General features: G+C 43.6%; 1 protein-coding gene across 4 annotated transcripts in view; it reads left to right on the forward strand.

Annotated features, from left to right (window-relative positions):
• SLC6A6 (solute carrier family 6 member 6) overlaps positions 1-19824 on the forward strand; it is a 76355-nt gene that overhangs the window by 33591 nt on the left and 22940 nt on the right. For 3 of the 4 annotated variants that reach the window (XR_012646981.1, XM_075005365.1, XM_075005366.1), the window contains exons 3-6: positions 4982-5221; positions 5966-6100; positions 9955-10189; positions 17294-17426. Coding sequence is in view for 3 of the 4 variants with exons in the window: in XM_075005365.1 (XP_074861466.1) it covers positions 4993-5221; positions 5966-6100; positions 9955-10189; positions 17294-17426 (732 nt within the window). In the remaining variant the exon portion in view is untranslated. Of the gene's footprint in view, positions 1-4981; positions 5222-5965; positions 6101-9954; positions 10190-17293; positions 17427-19824 lie in introns of those variants that run through there. The other variant, XM_075005367.1, reaches the window with a different exon arrangement.

Consider the following 19824-nt stretch of genomic DNA (forward strand, 5'->3'; position numbering starts at 1 on the left):
AATTTGACCTTCTGACTCCTCCAGAGAGATGCTGTCTTGTGTTGTTTTCCTTTATCTGGGGTGGGAGAGTGAATCCTGATTCCTGTGACAACTGTAGACATTATGTCAGTACAGCAGAGAGGATGGACTGTGTTGAGCAGCCTGGTATTGGCTGTGGGCATTCCTTACCTATGGCTGATCTTTGTAGGTGTTCTCCACTGAGGGCCAATGGCCAACCAATAGTGGGAGAATGGCATGCGAGTCTGTGTCAGTAAGACACTGAGATATTGAATGAAGCATTTCATGCAGCTGACTGACAGGTGTGAGTGGGGCTGATGCACATAGAGACTAGAGTCCTGCTGCAGAGAAGAAAGGGGCTATTACGCTAATTATTCAGTGTGTGGCGCATGTAATGATTATGCTGAGAGAAAAAGAGAACAAAATGCAAAGGGCAACATTTAGCTACTGTATTCTAATTCCCTACATGACACCAGCCTGTTTCCAGATCAGCTGCACTGGCTACAGTGGAATTATTTGAGATCACACCAATGTAAATGAGAACAGAAAAAGCCCAGCAGAAGTTGGACTGTTTCCCCCTTTTTCCTAGTAAGGGTCTTCATATTTGGCTGGAGGCTTGGCTGCTGCTCAATGTTTATCCATCTTAACTTTAGCAGATCAAGCCAAGTCTTCCTGCAGTAGCCAAAGCTTCATAGAGGGACCTAGCTGCTCTGCAAGGCAGACATATGCCTCCTGGAGGGCAAACATGTGCCTTGGAGTTGGATTGCTTTACGTTGGACTCCATGCTTCAAAACGCCTAGTTTCTTACAGTTTTTCCTTGAGAGAGTGAGAGGGAATTGGAACTCAAGAAAGTGCCTCCATTAACTGATTCTGTAAAAAATAACCCATCCATCTATTGTTCTGACTTGAGCAGCAAGCAAGTCTTGTTTCCATCTCTGTCAAGCTGTTTCATTGTTAACTCGTAAGAACCTCACCTAGAGAGAACATAAGTGAAGGAAGTGAAACTCCAACTCCATTAGTGATACACACAATGCCTTTTACTAAACAAACTAAGTTTTCTTGGATTTTTGCTTACGAAAGAGAATTACCCCTGCCCACATTCCTTATAGACTTTGTAGGCACTTCTTGTAACGGGGAGTGGCTGTGTAGCCACTGGTAGTTGGCAGCTAAGGGGATAAGATCCCACAGTCCCTGTGAATGCAACATATGATATGGGCTAGAAATGTAGTTACAAGTGGCAGCGTGGTGATAATTCCAATGGCACTGAAGGACAGTACCTGTGTACCAGCCATAAACAGGCACTATATCTTAATGCACAATCGAGACCTTGGCAAAGCTAGATGAGTAGATTCCGAGCAAAAATGAAATGCTACAGTAAGGGAAATAGAAGACCCAAAGCTGCTCAATGCACAGCTCTCAGTTACGCAACATACTGTGTCTCACTTTACAGCTGGTTAAGTGCTATAAAGGTCTTATAAACAGTTTCAAATCTTATGGTCTTCACTCAGTGAAATTCCTCTGGATGGGCTAAAAACTGAGTGTAAAGCTGAGGTTGTGGTCACTGCAAGATAATGGAAGAGCTGAGATACATCAACACATTCTATTTGGGATCAAAAATAAAACTCGAGGTTTAAATTTTCAAAAATTTGACACCCAAAGTGAATGGTCAAGTGGAGCACCCCCAATAAGCATGCCTTTTAGAAAATGTAGTGTCATGTTTTGCTCAATTAGAATCCTAGAAGATGTCAATTAGCATGTAGCCTCTAAGCCAATAATAGCTGTAAAGACAGGATGGTCAGCATTTCATAGAGAGCTTGTCTACACTACCACCTTCCTTCGAAGGAAGGATGGAAATTAGGGTGTTGGGAGTTTACTAATGAAGTGCTGCGGTGCACAGGCAAATCCCCCCCACCCCCTCCGCGGCAACTTCGAAGTTTTAAACTTCGGAGTACCGACATGCGTCTAGCCACAGCTCACCCGCCGGCACCTCGAAGTGCCCCGGTGCTGTACTCAAGGAGTAAAGGGACTTCGAAGTTGTCCAGGCACTTCGAGGTGCCGGCGGGTGAGCCGCGGCTAGACGCGAGCTGGTACGTTGCTGCAGGGGGGAATTTGCTTAATGAAGTGCTGCCTCTGCACTGCAGCACTTCGTTAGTAAACTCCCAGCACCCTAATTACCATCCTTCCTTTGAAGGAAGCTGGTAGTGTAGACAAGCCCAGAGAGAATTTACTGAACACAGCATGCAAGCAATTGGTTAGGCTTGCAAATTCTGCATGAAATTAACTTGCACTTTGGTTGACATAAGATTGGACTGGATTAAAATGAAATGAAGCAGAAGCACTATCTCATGGCAGACCATTGATCAGTTTAATCAAATATAATGTCTGCAAAACTAGCCACAATCAGATGCTTCAGAGGAAGGTACCCCCCAAAAAACCCCACAAAGCCGCCACCAATTTCCCCCTCTACAGAATAAAGCACAAGCAAACCTAATGTAGTCAATGATTACCTACCATCTTATTCTCTTTTCTCCTTCCTGTTTGAGAGGGGAGAGATAGCTCAGTGGTTTGAACATTGTCCTTGTAAACCCAGAATTGTGTGCGCCCAGTCCTTGCGGAGACCATTTAGGGGTCTGGGGCAAATTGATTTAAACAAAAGAAGCTGTTGGGAGGATGCTTGGCACTTCTGAGAGGGCAAAGGACTGGACTTGACCTCTGGAGGTCCCTTCCAGTTCTTTGAGATACGTATGTCTCCCTATTAAATTAAAACTCCCCCTACTGTTCACTAGTATGATTGCAGGTATCACATCACTTCTGTCCCAAGTAGCATTAGCTGTAATAACATAACTTTCACCTAGTGCAGAATGCCATAATGATTAGTACCAGTAAAACAAATGTCTTGGGCTTTATAGCTGTCAGTGCAGTGTTTTCAAATATTTAAGGCTCTGGGACTAACACAAGCCTGCTCTGGTTTGCCTCACACTTAGCTGGGTCAGACGTACATGGTATATGGAAAAGTATTCATGCCTGTAGATATGCTGATGAGTATCTTTCTTAGAAGCATGTTCCAATTAAAAAATTATTGTAGAACTAATGTCAGCCAAGGCTTCTAAACCCAGTCTATTTACAGATCAGAAAGCAGCAAGCAAGTAGTAGGCTTATAGCTATCAAATGCCTAGAATAATCTGAAACACAGTCTTTATGACTGTGCGTGTACTATAATATGTACCAAGCAGGGAGTGGTGGTGGCCTGACCTAAATTTGTTAATTTGTGTGGGTCTGATGAACATGTTTATTTTTAGCATCATAATGCTGTGTAACCAGTCAGCATCAGCAGAAGTCATTTGAGTTGCATGCTGAAGAAAACTGATCTAATGTCTGAGTTTGGGTTTATCTTTTACTTGCTAATTCACTGCAATGAGTGCACAATTTCAGTTAGACAAGCTATAAAAAAATTCATGCTGTTAACCCTAAGGTGATTTAGTTAAGAATTCCTGGATTAAAAAGTTATTTGAACAGAAAATAATGTCATGTTTTATTATACTTACATGACAGTTGATCATTTGTCCACTATAAATTTGGCCCAAGTGGTTGAATTTGTTTTGGTTTCACGTCAGTCATGCTGCTCGATTTTTAATTAACTAACCAACCAACCATCATACTAGGAAAATGAGTAATTTTTTTGGGAAGACATAAGAAATTAACTGAATATGAGAGTTTATTGTCTTTTATTGTTGCAAAGTGAAAGCAGTTTCATTGTGAAAGTAGAATAAACTGAAGCAGCTTTTTTAGATCCTGTGATCCAATTAGGAGAAATGGCTTCCTATTCCAGGTGAAATGGACCCTCACTGTACTTTAATTAGAGCCACAACAGGGCAGGCTTTAAATGATGCAGGATTCTGGAAAGCCTTTGGGCCATGGACAAGAGCAATGGCTATTACTTAAAAACGAGAGTACCGTAAACTCTGGGGGAAGAGGTTAGAGTGCCCTAGGTATTGGCCTAGGTGGGACTTGCCCATTGACAGGAGTGAATCCTTCAAGTGATCAGCAGCAAATGGAGAAACTCTGCCCCTGTAGCAAGCAGCATACCCATGCAGCACTGAGGCTCAGCACCATCACTTCTCATCTTTGACGCTTTCTTAACCCTGGCAAATCACACCCTTTTAGAGCAGTGAGACAACAGTACCGTTGCACGCAGCCTCTCTGAGTTCATTGGCCAGATCCCAGGCCCAGTGATGTCAGTGGCATGTTGGATCAGACTCAGGAAGAGTTTGCATCATATTCAGGAAGTTCTGTGAAAGTGTTCAAGGGATCTGAGTACTTCATGTCCCCTAAAGCAGGTCTAGCCAGAACTGAGGCCTATTTATACCCTGGTCAGTAAAGGAAACATGTTTTTTAGTTAATAAAGGGGGGTGAAAGTAACCTAAAATTTCTTACAGTACTGTTCTGTTGCAACCCAGGTTCCTGCCAGCTTTGACGGAGCTGTGTACCAGGGCACGCTAGGGATATAAAATCCCATTTAATTGGTTTATCAGTTAAACAGTAATTTTAACAGGTTAACCAATTAAAGGAGCGGGGGATGGGGAAGGCCCCTGCAGTCTAGGCTGGAGCGGCCTTCCCAGGGTGGAGTTTCCATACATGAGAAACTGCTGTGGGCATGGGAGCACTCCAGTGCAGGTTGAGGTACTCCAGCCTAGCAGGGCAGCCCCAGTCTGTGGCAGGGCTGGGTTGGAGTGGTGGGAGCACCCACAGCTGCAATGGCCCTGTGAGGCGGGAGCAGCCTCCTGCACACGGTTGGCGGCTGCAGGGAGAAATCTGCTCCAGACCCCAACAGTTAACTGGTTAGCCATTAACATTCCTAGAGCACAGCCACTTACTTTCACCTCTGGTAATGTGAGATCTTTTAGGAAGGTAGCTTGGTTAAATATGGTTTTTGCACTCCCACTTATACCTGTTTAATAAATCCATGACATGTTTTTCTCTTAAGATACCAGAAGCATGGCAACAAAGGAGAAGCTGCAGTGTTTGAAAGATTTCCACAAGGACATCCTCAAACCTTCCCCTGGCAAGAGCCCTGGGACACGCCCTGAGGATGAGGCAGAGGGGAAGCCACCTCAACGGGAGAAGTGGGCGAGTAAGATTGACTTTCTGCTGTCTGTGGCTGGTGGATTTATTGGTTTAGGCAATGTCTGGCGATTCCCATATCTCTGCTATAAAAATGGCGGAGGTGAGTATCTTTCTGGCTCTTTAATTCCTACTCTTTCCATCTATACATTGTCCCATCCTTAGAGTGCTGTAGCATTGGAGTGTCTCTGACATGTTTAAAAACCGAAATAACCATGACACTTGCTTTTCTCTTTTCCAGCCCAAGGAGAAATCATTTGATTATTTCATAGTTAATATTCCACTCTTCGGAAAATATCCAACAGCCGTGAATTTTACTATTATTAAAGATGAACTTCACTCTTTTTATGTATTAGATATAGATATAAAAAGAGTGAAGTTCAACTGAAATAGATGATATATACAATATCTATCTAGATCTAGGTATAGATTGCACACATACATAAATTACATAGATCGATATTCTCAGTGTAAATATATAATAATTCTCATTAATGGAACAACTCCAAATTCATAGTTGTGCAATGAAGACAAAAATTAACCTTCTTAAAGAAAATTGTTCTTTTGCTTAAATGAAATGAAAATATATCCAATCCTCATCATCTTCATAAGTGTTCACTTTAAAAATGAACAAAAATACCCTTTCACTTTAGGTTGTAACATTTCTTTTTTTAATCTTCAAACAGGAGCAATAATCCTGGAAAAATAACTTTGTTACATGTGTACATAAGTCTATCAATTTTTTTCCTGGTTACATATATCTATTGCAGGACATCTGTATTATTCTTCATTATGAATAGCACCATTTTCTTAATCTCTATTGTACATGATTGTGTTTTGTCTACAGGTGCATTTCTTATACCTTATTTCATTTTTCTGTTTGGTGGCGGTCTCCCTGTGTTTTTCCTGGAAGTGGCGATAGGGCAGTATACATCTGAAGGAGGAATTACATGCTGGGAAAAGATCTCCCCTATTTTCACTGGTGAGTTATTTTCCTGCCATCTCATGACTTAAGACACAGTTAATGAATACAGTGATAAGCTTTTGATTCCCATTTTTAAAAAACACCAGAGCTCCTGTTTATCAAAGCCTTTGAACAGTTGCCTAAGGGCTAGTCTACACTAGAAAAGAAATTTGAGCTAAGATATGCAACTCCATCTATGAGAGTTGACCTACCTTAAGTCGAATTTCTGGTGTGGCCCCACTGTGGGAGGTTGATGGGAGAAACTCACCTCTCGACTTCCTCTACTCCTCACCATAGCAGATACTGCAGTTGACAGGGGCGCCCTCAGGGTTTTATTTAGTGCGCTCCTACTGGGCACAATAAATGGAACCTCAGAAGACTGACCACAGCAGTATCAATCTTTCTCATAATGTAGACGTATCCTAACACTGCTACTGTGGGATTTAAGCATAAATTTAAGTGCTCTGTTACATAAGGATGGGATCACTCAAGTGCGTCACATTGTATGTAACTGCTTTACTGAGTTAAGACCTAATACAGTATGGGGGAAATTCGCCTCAGCTACCACAAGGCATATATACCATATAAGCTCCATTTAAAGTCTTAGATCTTAGGGCCTGTTTCTTGAAAGAGACTCTCGTTGCTTTCAGTGGTCTTTAGACCAGGCCTCTAAGGCATGCCCCTGGTGTGGTTTTTTGCTTAAAAAACAGGGAGCAAGTTTATTCTCCATCAGTTCTTCTATTTGTTGTGCAGGTTGACCCTCTTTAATCTGGAAGTCTCTCGTCCGGCAATATCCGTAAACCAGCATGATTTCAATTAGCCAGATGACCACTCATGATTTTGGGTAGCTGGATGACCACTTTTCATGAGTGTGGCCAAGTTTCCCGTGGTCCCACAGAGTTCATTTACAGCCACCAGTCCTCGGTCTCTGAGTTCTGTTCTGTTATTTCTCTCTAATTTACCCTCAAATATTTTTTAAGAGCTGAATAAGCAGTGGAATGTTGATAATGTGCTGGACCTCCCATAGTCTGGCAAATTCTCTCGTTTGGTAACAGTCAGGTCCCAAGTGTGCCAGTTGAGAGAGGTTCAACCTGTAGTAGTTGACTATATGAGACTGGGTCTTGGAAAGGTAGAAACCTGAGAGTAAAAAGGAGAAATCAAAGTGTTGATTTTTGTTTCAGTGATCTTGTTACATGACAGAGGTGACAACAAATAAGAAAGAAATTGCATGTTGTGCACTAAATAGGCTCACACCAAGAGGCTGTGCAACTTGTGAAAAAGAGTTGATTTCACATTGTGTTGATGAAAACTGGAGATGGTAGTATTTCCTTGAACTATTAGGTGATGAGCGTCTTCTTTGTAGTCTCAGACCCTTTTGCGAAGGTGCCTTTCCAAATGTAATCCTGCACTGGAAACCAAGCTTTTTTTTTTGCCATGGAAAACCTTGCCATTAGCATCATAATTATATGACATGCACAGCTGGAATTTCTGTGGCTTTCTGTGGAAAGATTCAGGCATAGAGTTTTTGCAATAGTTATGTCAGACTGAAAAACAACTCTGGCTTTGCCACGTTATTATTAAAGGGTATTTGCCCACAAATGAGGAAACTCTTGCCATTTGCAAGAAATGTGCTAATGCCGCTCTGAAATGTAATGGGTATATAAAATTAAAAGCAAGTTATCAAAATCCTCTTTAGAAGCCCTAACTGCACCCACACATTGACTGGTTTCAGAGAGACACTAGGAAATGAATGGACACATTAGAATTAATTCTAATTAATGCTGCGTGATTCCACTGAATAGAGATGCACTATTCTCCTTTTCAAAATGTAAGTGGGAATGGACAATTTAAACTGACACAGACCTCAATTCTGTCACCCTTATGGAGACTGAGCAGTATCTTATTCTTTGAAACGAATGAAAGTGCCTAAGTAAGTAAGATAGTATCCCATGGGCCACATTCACAGTTGTTATAGTGAGGTCACTGGAATCACCCTAATTTGCATTCCTTTCTTTCTTCCCCCTTCCTCTCATTAAGCCATGGGATGTGGGAGAAGGGAATGTTCTTAATTTAAGTAAAAGTCTCCTTGGGATCTCTGGAAAGGAAATTCTGTGGTTCTGATAAAATGGGTAAGTGAATGTTCTGACTGAAATGTAAAACAGATAGTACTCTTGGGCTGTTGGGGGGAGGGGTTTGAACTCACAAAATATTCTTCCTTGGCTGTGGAGAATCACATTGCAAATATAGGTTGAGGGTGTGCAATACATGGCAGATCTGCTAGGTGACATAAGAACTTGGAACTACCAAATGAAATTAATAGGTAGCAGGTTTAAAACAAACAAAAAGAAGTATTTCTTTACAGACTGCTCAGTCAACCTGTGGAACTCCTTGACAGAGGTTGTTGTGAAGACCAGGACTTTAAGTGTTCAAAAACAAGCCAGATAAATTCGTAGAGGTTAGGTCCCTCAATGCTTATAAGCCAGGATGGGTAGGAGTGGTGTCCCTAGCCTCTGTCAGAGACTGGGAATGGGTGACAGGGGAGAAATCGCTTGAGGATTATCTGTTCTGTTGACTCTTTCTGGGGCACCTGGCATTGGCCATCCTTGGAAGACAGGACACTGGGCTAGATGGACCTTGGGTCTGACCTAGTATGGCCTTTCTTACATTCTTAAGTTAGGTGTTGAGTTGGTATATCAGTAAGTACCTTTCCTATAAACACACACACACACACGTATGTATATGTGTATTTTCCAGATGATTGTTAGTCTTTGTAAGGAAAACAGCTTCTCTTACTCCTATTCCTAAATGGAACATTAGCTCCAGAAGTCCCATCAGGATTCTAAACATGAGTGGCCAAAAAGTATCAGAAGAAGGGTCAGTGTGTAGGCCCACCAACAAGGGATGGCAGTCCGCAAAGGAGGCAACTGCCCTGGAGCCTGGTGATTCAAAAGGGCGTGGGGCTGATGGGTAGTGCAACTGCTACTGTGGCAGTGGTGCTGGCCAGAGCCCCAGGCCCTTTAAATTGCCATTGGAGGGCTATGTGGCGTGCTCCAGGCAGCTCTGAGGGCTGCCTGGGGTGGAGTGGGGTGAGGGGGCGGGGAGAGGAGGGAAGCACAGTGTGGTGCACTCTGGACATTGCTGAGGACTGGCTGCTCATCCCCACCCCTTCTGCCTGAGGCCCTGCCCCTTCAAGAAGTGCAGAACTGTCCTCCGCACGCACACAATGCCCAGGGGCCTGGCAGGTTTGTTGGCCACGCTGTTTTTGTGTCTTGTCTTAAATAAAGATGCTGGTTCGCATCCTGCCCAGCAGTATATTAATGCCAATGAGATTACGATAGTGGGAGAGGAATCAGACCCACGCAATAGTTTTGGTATTTAATTCTGCCACAGTTGCATTCCATCACCTCCCCTGATTGCCATTTTAAGTTGTGGAGGACGTGGCCTTATCTGCCCATGACCCTGTGTTTAAAAACAAACAAGGGACATTTTTTATTGTCACGTCTTGATAGCAGAGTCAAACATTGATCTCATTAGCCAGAACAAATAGCATTTTCTTTGCAAAAGAGGTGCATAAACGACGGCATTCGTGTGGCTCACTCAGGAATTTTCACACATTCTTCTTATTTTGCATGTACACTGAAGCTTCTACTCAGAGATCTCATTAATACTGTTGCAAAGACTGCTGCTACTGATGACCAATGACAGTAGCAGGATTAAACTTTAGTTATGTGTGTGTTGTTTAATGGGGTTCCAATAGGGATATATCCTGCACTAGGCTTTAAATCCACAGAGTATTAAAAATAGCTTTAAAGTTCGGAGATTTCATGTGTTTGAATGATAAGTGATCACTACACGTTTTATTTATTTATTAGGAATTGGTTATGCTTCCATTGTGATTGTGTCCCTTCTGAATGTGTACTACATTGTCATCCTGGCTTGGGGAGTGTACTACCTGTTCCAGTCATTTCAGAGCGTCCTGCCTTGGTCACTTTGTGGTCAGAAGTGGAACACGCCTACTTGTGTGGAAGACACTCTCAGGAAGAACAAAACACTCTGGATGTCGCTGAATGTTACCAACTTCACTTCTCCTGTCACGGAGTTTTGGGAGTAAGAACATGCATTATTATTTTTATAGCACTTTATTGGAAGGATAGAAATAATGAAGGCAAATATCTTCACTGGTTGAAACTCCATGGGGAATTTTATGTAAGGAGAAATGAATAGCTCTAGCTTGAAGGCCTGGCCTGTGGTCTGACTAGGTAGTTGGTGGCCAGCCATTAAAGAAGGTACACTAGTGCTGACCCCAGAGTAAGACAGACACCAAGCTAGGGTGCTGAATCCAAGCTAGACCTAAGCATACATTAGGTTATAGGGTCACCTTCTTCATGGCCAACTCTATGTGAAGCACTGATCCTGGCCAGTCTTTAGTGTTGTCCCATCCAAGAACGAACACTAGCCAACAGTTCTAGCTTCTCAAATCTGGGATGGGGTGGTGGGGCTGCAAAAAAACCCACCTCAAAACAACAATTCAGGCGCTGAAAACTACTTTTAAAATAACACTCAGGATCTGCTTGACCCCATAAAAACAAGTGAAAGTGAAAGACAGTGCTAACAGTATTTTCTTTATTTTTGTGATACCTGAGTTTTGCTGCATGCATAAGGATAAACTGAGACCTCTTGTAAGGGCTGAAACGCTATAGACATTACTAACCCTACTAAATTTGAACCATGGCATGTGAAATGCCTCAGGCTTCTCAGATCCATGCCAAAACAAAGTACAGGTTGAATCTCTCTAATCGCGAACTCTCTCATCTGGCAACATCTGTAATCCAGTTTGTTAGCTGGACAACCACTTACCTTGGGTGTAGGCAAGTTTCCCGAGGTCCCATAAAGTTTGTTTCCAGCCAGCAGTCCAGGCTCTCAGTGTTGTATGCTTTTATTTAGTGCTAATTTACCCCTAAATGTCTTCTAAGAGCCCAGTAAGCAGTGAAATGTTAGTAACGTGCTAGAGAATATTGACCTCCCATAGTCTGGCAAATTCTCTCATTTGGCACCAGTGAGGTCCAGAGCATGCTGGACAAGAGAGGTTCAGCCTGTACAACGATCATAGTCAAAGCATAATGATCCACCTCTTTTTTTCAATCATACTGTTATTTGGGACTTCCTTTGCTTCCAGAAAGAAGTAAACTTTAAACATTATGTTAAACTTCTTTAAGGGCATGGGAGTGGGAAAGGAGGCACAAAGACCCAAAGTTGCAAAGGTATTTAGGCACCTGATTTAGGCCAAAAATATGTAATGGATAGAAATGAAGAGGTTCATCCAGCAGACTACCATGAGTCCCCAGAAAACTAGCCTGGTTTGAAAGGAGTTTGGTTTTGTTTTCGGTTTTGTTTTCCTGTTCCTGTCTGGGCTGGGGATAGTGTGTGTCAAACATCAGTTTGGAATGTTTCATTTACAAGCACCTCTAGAACAGGGGCTTAATTATGGTTTTGTGAACACAGCTGTTGTTGTCTTTCCCCCTTCCTTCTTGTAAATACACTTTCTAAATGTATAACCAATCACTTATTAACCTGGCAGAAATGCCAGCCATTAACCTACCAAAGCACACTGGCGGCGGTATTAAACACTGCCCTGTGTTGTATGTTTCTGTGATAATTTCTCTTGTACCAGCTTACTGTGTAATCACAGAGAAGAGCTTGCTTTTGCCAGATGCCTGGAGTTTATCAGGCTTAAGCTTCTTGTTACAAGTTCTCCTGCATTTCACATTATAAATTGCATTTGCACAATCTGATTTCTGAATGGAGAGGCACTTCTGTGTACAATGTATGTGTGTAGGTATAAAAAAATTGCAGGATAAAAGGGAATACAAGGAAGCTCTATAATATAAAACCCACCCTCTGCCCCTTCTCCCAACCCACGAGCCTGTTCAGAGGAGATTATTTACTTGTTTGACTTTCCCTGATGGTTTAATATTAAGTGTAGCATTTGCTTCTATCCCAGTGTGGCTTCTTCAGACCACTTAAATTCCAGTTTGACTCTGTGAATCCGCTTGAACCTATTTTTGTATTTTATAAATAAATGTAAGCCGTTCACCACATCATGAATGACATCCATGTAGCAAATAGGCCATGGCTGGAGTGGGGCAAAGGGGGCAACTGCCCTGGGCCCTGGTGATACACAAAAAAGACCCGAGGTGCCTGGCTGACACTTCTGCTACTGTCTCAGTGTTGGCCACTGGAGCCCTGGACCCTTTAAATTGCTTTGGAGCCCCTGGTGGTACACTCTGGGTGATGCCATGGGCCGTTGGTTGGGATGGGGAGAGGCAACGTGGTTTACATGACACTGAGGGTTGGCCATCCCCACCTCCACCGTTTCTGCCCAAGGCGCTGCCCCTCCTGGGGCACCTTTCCGCACCTTGTCCAAGGGCCTGGCAATTCTGTCGAACCCCTGAGTGCACATTTTTGGCAGGTGTTAAGTTTGGAAAAAAAGCTGTAGGAACTGGGCTGAAATTTATAACCCAAGAGGTAGAGATGACCCTAATGTAGACGAGGCCGTGGAACATCAGGTGATTAGTATGTCAGTTAGAATTCATCCTTATTACCAAGTTTTTCCTTGTACAATGAGCTAAGTTTCTGTGATAAGTGACAGATACTTTCTGAGTTCTGATTTGCTGGGTGGTGGACTTGTCCCCTCTAAAGGAGAGGGGAGTTTAAGCGACTTGCTAGACAGACATTCCACATCAAGAAGTCAAAGGCCAACAGAAACAGGACAAAAAGCAATCTTCCACCCTACCTTACAAAATAGACTAAAGAGGTCTTGCAGCCGTATAAGTGTGAAGGAGGACTCCTTGCGTTTTGTGTGTTGCCTCAGTCAGAGCTAGTGCAAGTATGTCTTCCCAGGCTCCCCATGCTCCCATTACAGATGTAACCTATGAGCTCCAATCACTGAGTTTTCATACGTCGTCCTGGTTCCAAGTGTGTAGAAAAGTACAACTAGGCTCAGAAAATAATTAAATTCATGGAGGATGGCTACATCAATAGCTACCAGCCAAGAGAGTCAGGATGTCCTTGTACTTCTGAGTACCAAAAGCTGGGACTGAGCAACAGAGGATGGATCTCTTGATAAGTGCCCTGGCACAGACAGGAGGGCGGGCTAGCTGCACCCACAGCATACCTCTGGCCTTGGATGGGTTCAGGCTGAATGCAGGTAACCTGCCTGCCACCCATCCTGCTGCAGATTCACTCTCTTTTTAGTTCTGTGGTTGGGTGAGAGCTAATTGTGAATACACTTCCTTCAGTGGGGAATCACCCCCCGGCCCCACACACATACCCCGCACCCAGATGCAGACATCTCCCTGTGGGCAACTCTTTCTGCACCTAGCAGCGACTTCTATGCTCAAAGAGCCATGTTAGCCATCAGAGGCCAAATACATCTCTGGCTACAGCAGTTATGCCAGGGTGGAGTTTGATTCCAGGGTACTGCTAGTGTGCATACACTGCTGTGGTCAAGCATTCCTTCATGTGTTAACTGTACCATCACAAAAGAACAGGCCGTGCTTACAGGAGCCTTGTTCCCTTCTATACAAGGATGCACAGTAAATAGTTAATATGCGACTTTCCATATATCATTTTTAAGGCCAGTCCAGATTTTATAGGACACATCATTTTCATCTCCATGGCCCCCCAGTGCCCTAAGTCTGTCTTTGATAAAAGGTGATGCTACCAATCAGTTAGGTTTCTCAGGTAAAAATACACCTACTGCCAGATGCTCCATCTTCAGAGGCAGTGACACCGCTGTAGGTCAGCTATCGGAATAGGCTGGGAAGATCCCAGTGTCCTGGAGGTGCTTTGTCCTGGAAGTGGGAGGAATACCGTCTCTTATTCTGCCAGCCAAAGTTTGTTCATCCTTGGGACTGAGATCATCAGCCTGTACTGTTTTTACTTTTAAAATCTTGTGTTGTTGTCTTGATTGTAAATATTCCATGGAGTTCCTCCAGATCCGCACCTCTAAAAATGACCTGGTTATGGCTGAATGAAGGAGGGTACACACTATAGCATAACCTGTTGTCAATGAACTCATAGACTGTCTGAGCTGGAGGGTACACCTGCACTTGCAGGAAGATTGACGTGGTGGCAGTCGATTTTCCGGGGTTTATTTGCACGTGCCTAGTGGGGCCACACTAAATTGAATCATCAGGGATCCACCGTCAACCCTGGTACTCCTCACTGTTGCAAAAAGAAAGGGAAATGGACAGGAGAGTTTCTCCTGTCAACCTCCTGCTATGGGGATGTCAGGAAAAATCAATCTACAATACATGAGCTTAGCTGTGCAATTCTGGTAGCTGGAGTTGCCTGTCTTAAATCGATTTGTCCCCATACTGTAGACCTTGCCTCAGTTTTAATGGGACTGCAGTAAAGTTTCCCTTTTGCAGGCCTCCTTTCCATATGCACTTTTTGAGCCTTAACACATGCAGGTGAGTTGCTTTTACAAATGCAGCTTCTAGCATCTATGTGGTGAAGATGCGTGTGTGCAAACACTTGCTGTACATTAAATATGTGAGTCTCAAAGTGGGGCCCTTTTTATTAGCAGCCAATCAGCTAGGAAATATGCTGCCTATGGGAGATTCATATTTGCTGCTCAGTGTTCAAGTATCAGTACTCTTATGGAAAGCCCACAATGCTTGCAGAAAAGGCTAGTATTGAAGGAATTCACACTGGTCTGCAGTACAGTTAATGTCCATTTAATGTTTTGTTTCTGAAACTAAATGCCCTTTTTATTAGGGGAAATGGATGTGGTTATCTTCATCATTATTGCCTGCTCCAGCTGACACAACACTGATATAATTTCCCTCACAGATACATTAGCCTCTTCATGCTGAATGACATGTCCTCTCCAATGTCTTGCTGGATGGGCAGTGGAGCCTGACATGTCGGATCATCTGAATTAACATTCTATGCAAATCACATGCTTGCTTGAGCAGCAGTAGAAGGAGTTAAGCAAATCTGGCTTTATCTCAGGAGACTTCATCTTGCTATCACATGCTTTAGGTCTCACTTCTTCAGGTTTTCTTTTAAAGTTCTGAATTTTAAAGCCTTGCAAATGCAGGAATGCGAAAGGGGTGAGTATTTTGGGACAACTGCCATTAAACAAGAGCTTTAATTGTCCAATACCAACCAGATATTTATAAAGTGCTGTTAATCAGCAGCCTTTGTCCATCCAAATCCGAGAAAGCCTGTCACATGTTCCTGGCACGTAACCCTGAGGAAAGAAAAACAAAACTAAACAAAATCCGACTTAGTCTTATGTGCCCTTAGAGACAAATAGGTTTACGAAATTGCATTTTTATAGCATTCCCTTTAATGAGTGCCTTGCAAACCTGATTACAGTACTAATTATTGCTTAGTCCATGTTATAGTATTGAGTGTCTGTTCTGTTGAGTTCCCTAGTGTTTGTCCATGGTACCAAGTACACTCAGGACTCACCTACACGCCCCCTTCCTTCGAAGGGGCATGTAAACGAGCCGTATCTGTGAATAGCGATGAGGTGCTGCGCTGCGTATGCAGCACCTCATTAGCTTAATTCTTGCTGCACGAACTTCAAAGTGGCTAACTTCGAAGCGCCAGCCAGCCGTGTAGCCACGGGAACTTTGAAGGAGCACAGGTACTCCAAAGTGCCTGTGGCTACACAGCTTGCTGGCTCTTCGAAGTTAGCATGGCGAGAATTATGCTATTCACCAATCTGGGTCATTTACATGCCCCTCACTGTTTAAAAAATGTTTCTCTTTATTGTCAAAAATGTATGGTGCTTTTAGGTCCCAGGTTTGTTTGTTTATTTTTTCCATTGGGAACAAAAAAGTTTGATGTCCACAGTGGAAGCAGGGAGCTTAGTGCTTGCTCTCGCTGAGTTTTATAAATGTTTCTGGCCTGATAATAATTTTACACTCTATTTGTGTACGTCATCTGTGTGTGCAGACAGACTGGTCAGGTGTGCCCCTTGCACTCCTCATAATGGGTAGAGGATGCCTGATGACTTCCATTTTGGGGCAAAAACTGAAGCTCTGTGGTACTCTTTCACTGAGCAAATTAGTCTGTGGGCAACATACTGCAGCACTGCCACAGCCAAAACCTTCATTGACTCCAGCAAAAGTTTTACATGGTGAGGAGTTCAGAATTGGGACCACTGATTTCAGCAGAGTTTTGCCTAAGGAAGGAATTAGAAAAAACTGAATCAAGACTTCAGGATTTTGTTTTTTAGTGCAGGTGATTTTGAAAGTTGTGATACAACCTGTTCAAGGTAGAAAAAGTTTACCAGTGTGCCCTTTGGAATCAGGACGTTGCCAGAGAACAGGAAGGAAATAGTTTTATTTCAATATTTGTTCTTATCCATGGAACTTGACAAAAGATAGAAGTTAATACAAACTTGTTCATATGAATTTAGCTATTCCCATACTTGTTCTTTTATCTCCCCAGTGGACATCTGTGTCTATTTTTTAACTTGACTAACCAAAGGAAGTTTACCAAATATCCTTGGTCAACTGAACAAGGACATACTTGTGGTGATATCCACTGCCTCTGGCTTTCATCGGTAATCTTTGCATGCATCTGAGCCAAGATAAATGGAAAGTGACACAGAAATTGTAACAAATCCAAGCTCTGCCTTGCAAACCAAACTCCTTAATGTGTTAATAATTTGACACATTGTTGTTTCTGATCCCCATAATGATAATCACAGGAACAGGCTGAAAAGAAAATAATGAGGTACTGTGGCCTTTTTGAATAAGTCTGTATCAGACATTCTAGGTGTTAATGACATACAAGTATACTGTGGCTTCCAGGGTTGTTTCGATAGTGGTGCCAGTAGTGGTGTGGCTTCTATCTCATGGAGAACAACAACAGCAAATAGCCAACACTTACAGCAAATTTTTATGATCATTAGCTTCCAAAAGGAGGTTGGTGAAGAGGCTAGGCAGTATGATGGCCAGATCCTACAGACAGCAGACAGACCTGGAACTTAATCCTGCAAACCTTTACTCATATGGACAATGTAGAGTTAGGCAGGTGTGTATTCAGAGGGCTGGAAATTTATAGTGCTGGCTGTTCAGTCATTGGCATAAGTAACGTGTGTCTATGTGCAGAGCTTTTTAAGACTCCTAACTAACTGCTGCGTTCCATCTTTTTTTTCCTCTCCTCCTCTCCCCCGCATGCCTTTAGGCGCAATGTATTGAGCTTGTCCGGAGGGATCGAAGAGGTTGGTATCCTCAAGTGGGATCTGGCGCTGTGTCTTCTCTTTGTCTGGGTCATATGTTTCTTCTGCATTTGGAAAGGTGTCAAGTCTACTGGGAAAGTAAGTGTTCTGTGTGTCGCTTTATGATCACTACCTTAAAAAATCAGCAGTGTAATGAATAGGCTGTGTCCTCAGGTAATAGTGATGCTAGCTTCTGCACAAAAATGCATTTTTACTGAGTAAGTGAGGGATTTGATGGGTGTGGGAAAGCAGTGGCTAACACCATACTGCAGAAGTTCCCCAAAACAGGTGGATGTCAATGGAAAGGCATCAAGAATTATACAAAGATGACTCAAGAACAATGTTCCCTGTAAGCTGTGTGCTTGTGCGGCCACTCAGGAGAGATTCAGATGCTGCCCAGCTGATTCGCAGAGCTCCCACAGCCAGGTGTTTTGTTTATTCTGGTGATGCACATTTGCACACATGTTGGTGTGCATAAAAATTTATGCCACACACAGGTGGAAAAATGCTGCACGTGAATGGAAAAGGTTGAAGCCTTTTAAACATCCCATTTAAGGCCATGGAGCCTAGCCAATGCTTTATCGTTGCCCCATAATCATAGCAGTTGTAACACTGTGAGTTTCTGTTACATGTCTCCCACAAAGCCCAAAGAAGGATTTAGGAGTCTTTCTCTAAGCCCACATTTATTTAATGAAAACTCTAGTTCTGAACCAGTAACACTGGTGTTTTCATTGTCCAAAGGTTACTCTGATACTCAGGGTACTTCTACACTTACCAGAAGATTGACGCAGTGGCAGTTGATCTTTCGGGGTTCAATTTAGCATGCCTAGTGGGACTGCACTAAGTCGAAAGATCAGGGCTCCACCATCAACCCTGGCACTCCTCGTATACATGAGGAGTAAAAGAAGTCAGTGGGAGAGTTTCTCCTGTCAACCTCCCGCTGTGGGGACAGCACGAAAAATGGATTTAGGATGTGTTGACTCCAGCTATGCGTTCACATAGCTAGAATTGCGTTATTTCAGCCAGTTTTCCTGTGGTGTAGACTGGCCTCAGATCTGGTCCGTGTTTATTTCTAGTCACTTCCAGTGTGCTCTTCCCTTCCTCCACACCCTTTCCCAGGGCATTCTCCAAAATCATGCCATTCCACGTGGTAATAATTAGATAGCACCTGAACCTCATTCCAGTAGTGTGCACGGAACAAAGTCCACAAGTGTCCACAGTGTTGATTAATGAGGCAACGCCTGGTATTTATTGCTCGCTTAATGTAAGAGGTTTTGTATCATCATTCATTTTTCCCTTTGACTTTAGCATGGAGGGCGGGTCTCATTAATAACATGGCACTTTATTCTTCTGGTCTTCTGCCAATTTTAGACTGAAAGAGCAGCTTCTGCACCTCAAAATGCATTCTTCTTCTTTGAGATGTGTTGCTCATGTCGATTCCAAGTAGGTGTGTGCGCACCACATGCACAGTTGTCGGAAAATTGTTCCCCCAGCAGTGTCTGTAGCATCCGTAGGTTGGCTGTGGAGACCCCTAGATTGGCACTGACATAATAGTCCTTCTATACCACAGCCAACCCTCCCTGCTCAGCTCCTTCTTGCTTACTGTGGTGCAGTTGCTCCTCCCCCTTTTCATCAGTAGATGGTCACCTGGAAATAGTTCTTTGTTAGTAGTTAGTTAGAACTCGGGTGTTGAGAGCTAGTTGTTAGGGGGAGTGTGTTTGTTCTTCCTCCCCCTTTCCAGGGCTGGGGTGTGCCTTGGACCCACCAGTTTAAGCCTAGCATCTCTTGCCAGAAGTTTATGCCTTAAGGGGATCCCCACAACTCCTGTTTGAAGTGTCTGGGGGGAGCCGCACCTTGCACAGAAGGGTAAGATTTGTAAGGCTTTTTGGCCTGAGAACATGCAGGGACAGAGTACAGACTGAAGCAAATCCTTATGGAGTTCTCTCTGAACCCTCAACTGGCGCAGCTGCTCTGCTCTGGCACTGAAGCAGACGTGAGTGCACAGTGTTTCTGTTGGTGTGGGGCCCTGTACTGGTGCAGAAAGAGGCCTCTTCAAAGACCCAGCACCAGCAGCACTCCTCCCATGCCCTGGAGCTGTGGAAAATCTGCGAGTGCACCAGGGTGGAGTAAATTGCCAACTGCAAAGGTGGTGAAGTTGAAAGGGGCATGTCCCATGTCGGGACACCCACCTGCGGACAATCGATTCTGGCCCTGCAACCAGGACCATCGAGTCCGGTGCCATGGACTTTCCCTCAGAGGATAGTCAGATGGGGGATATAAATGTGCTTTTTATCCCTGACACTCATGAGGCAGCCAGGGACTTAACAGAGCTACATCCGGCCGTTCAGTATCCCCAAGAGCCTCTCCTGTGCAGCAGCCACCAGCACCGAGAGGCAAGCCAGCAATGATGAACGACCACCATCTCCTCAGCGCCTGTCTCCTGAGACCTCATGCCTCAACACTGCTCCAGAGCTGCTCACCTTGGCGCATGTCCTCC

This window comes from Carettochelys insculpta, chromosome 11, assembly GCF_033958435.1.
Source record: "Carettochelys insculpta isolate YL-2023 chromosome 11, ASM3395843v1, whole genome shotgun sequence".
NCBI classification, from domain to species: Eukaryota; Metazoa; Chordata; order Testudines; family Carettochelyidae; genus Carettochelys; species Carettochelys insculpta.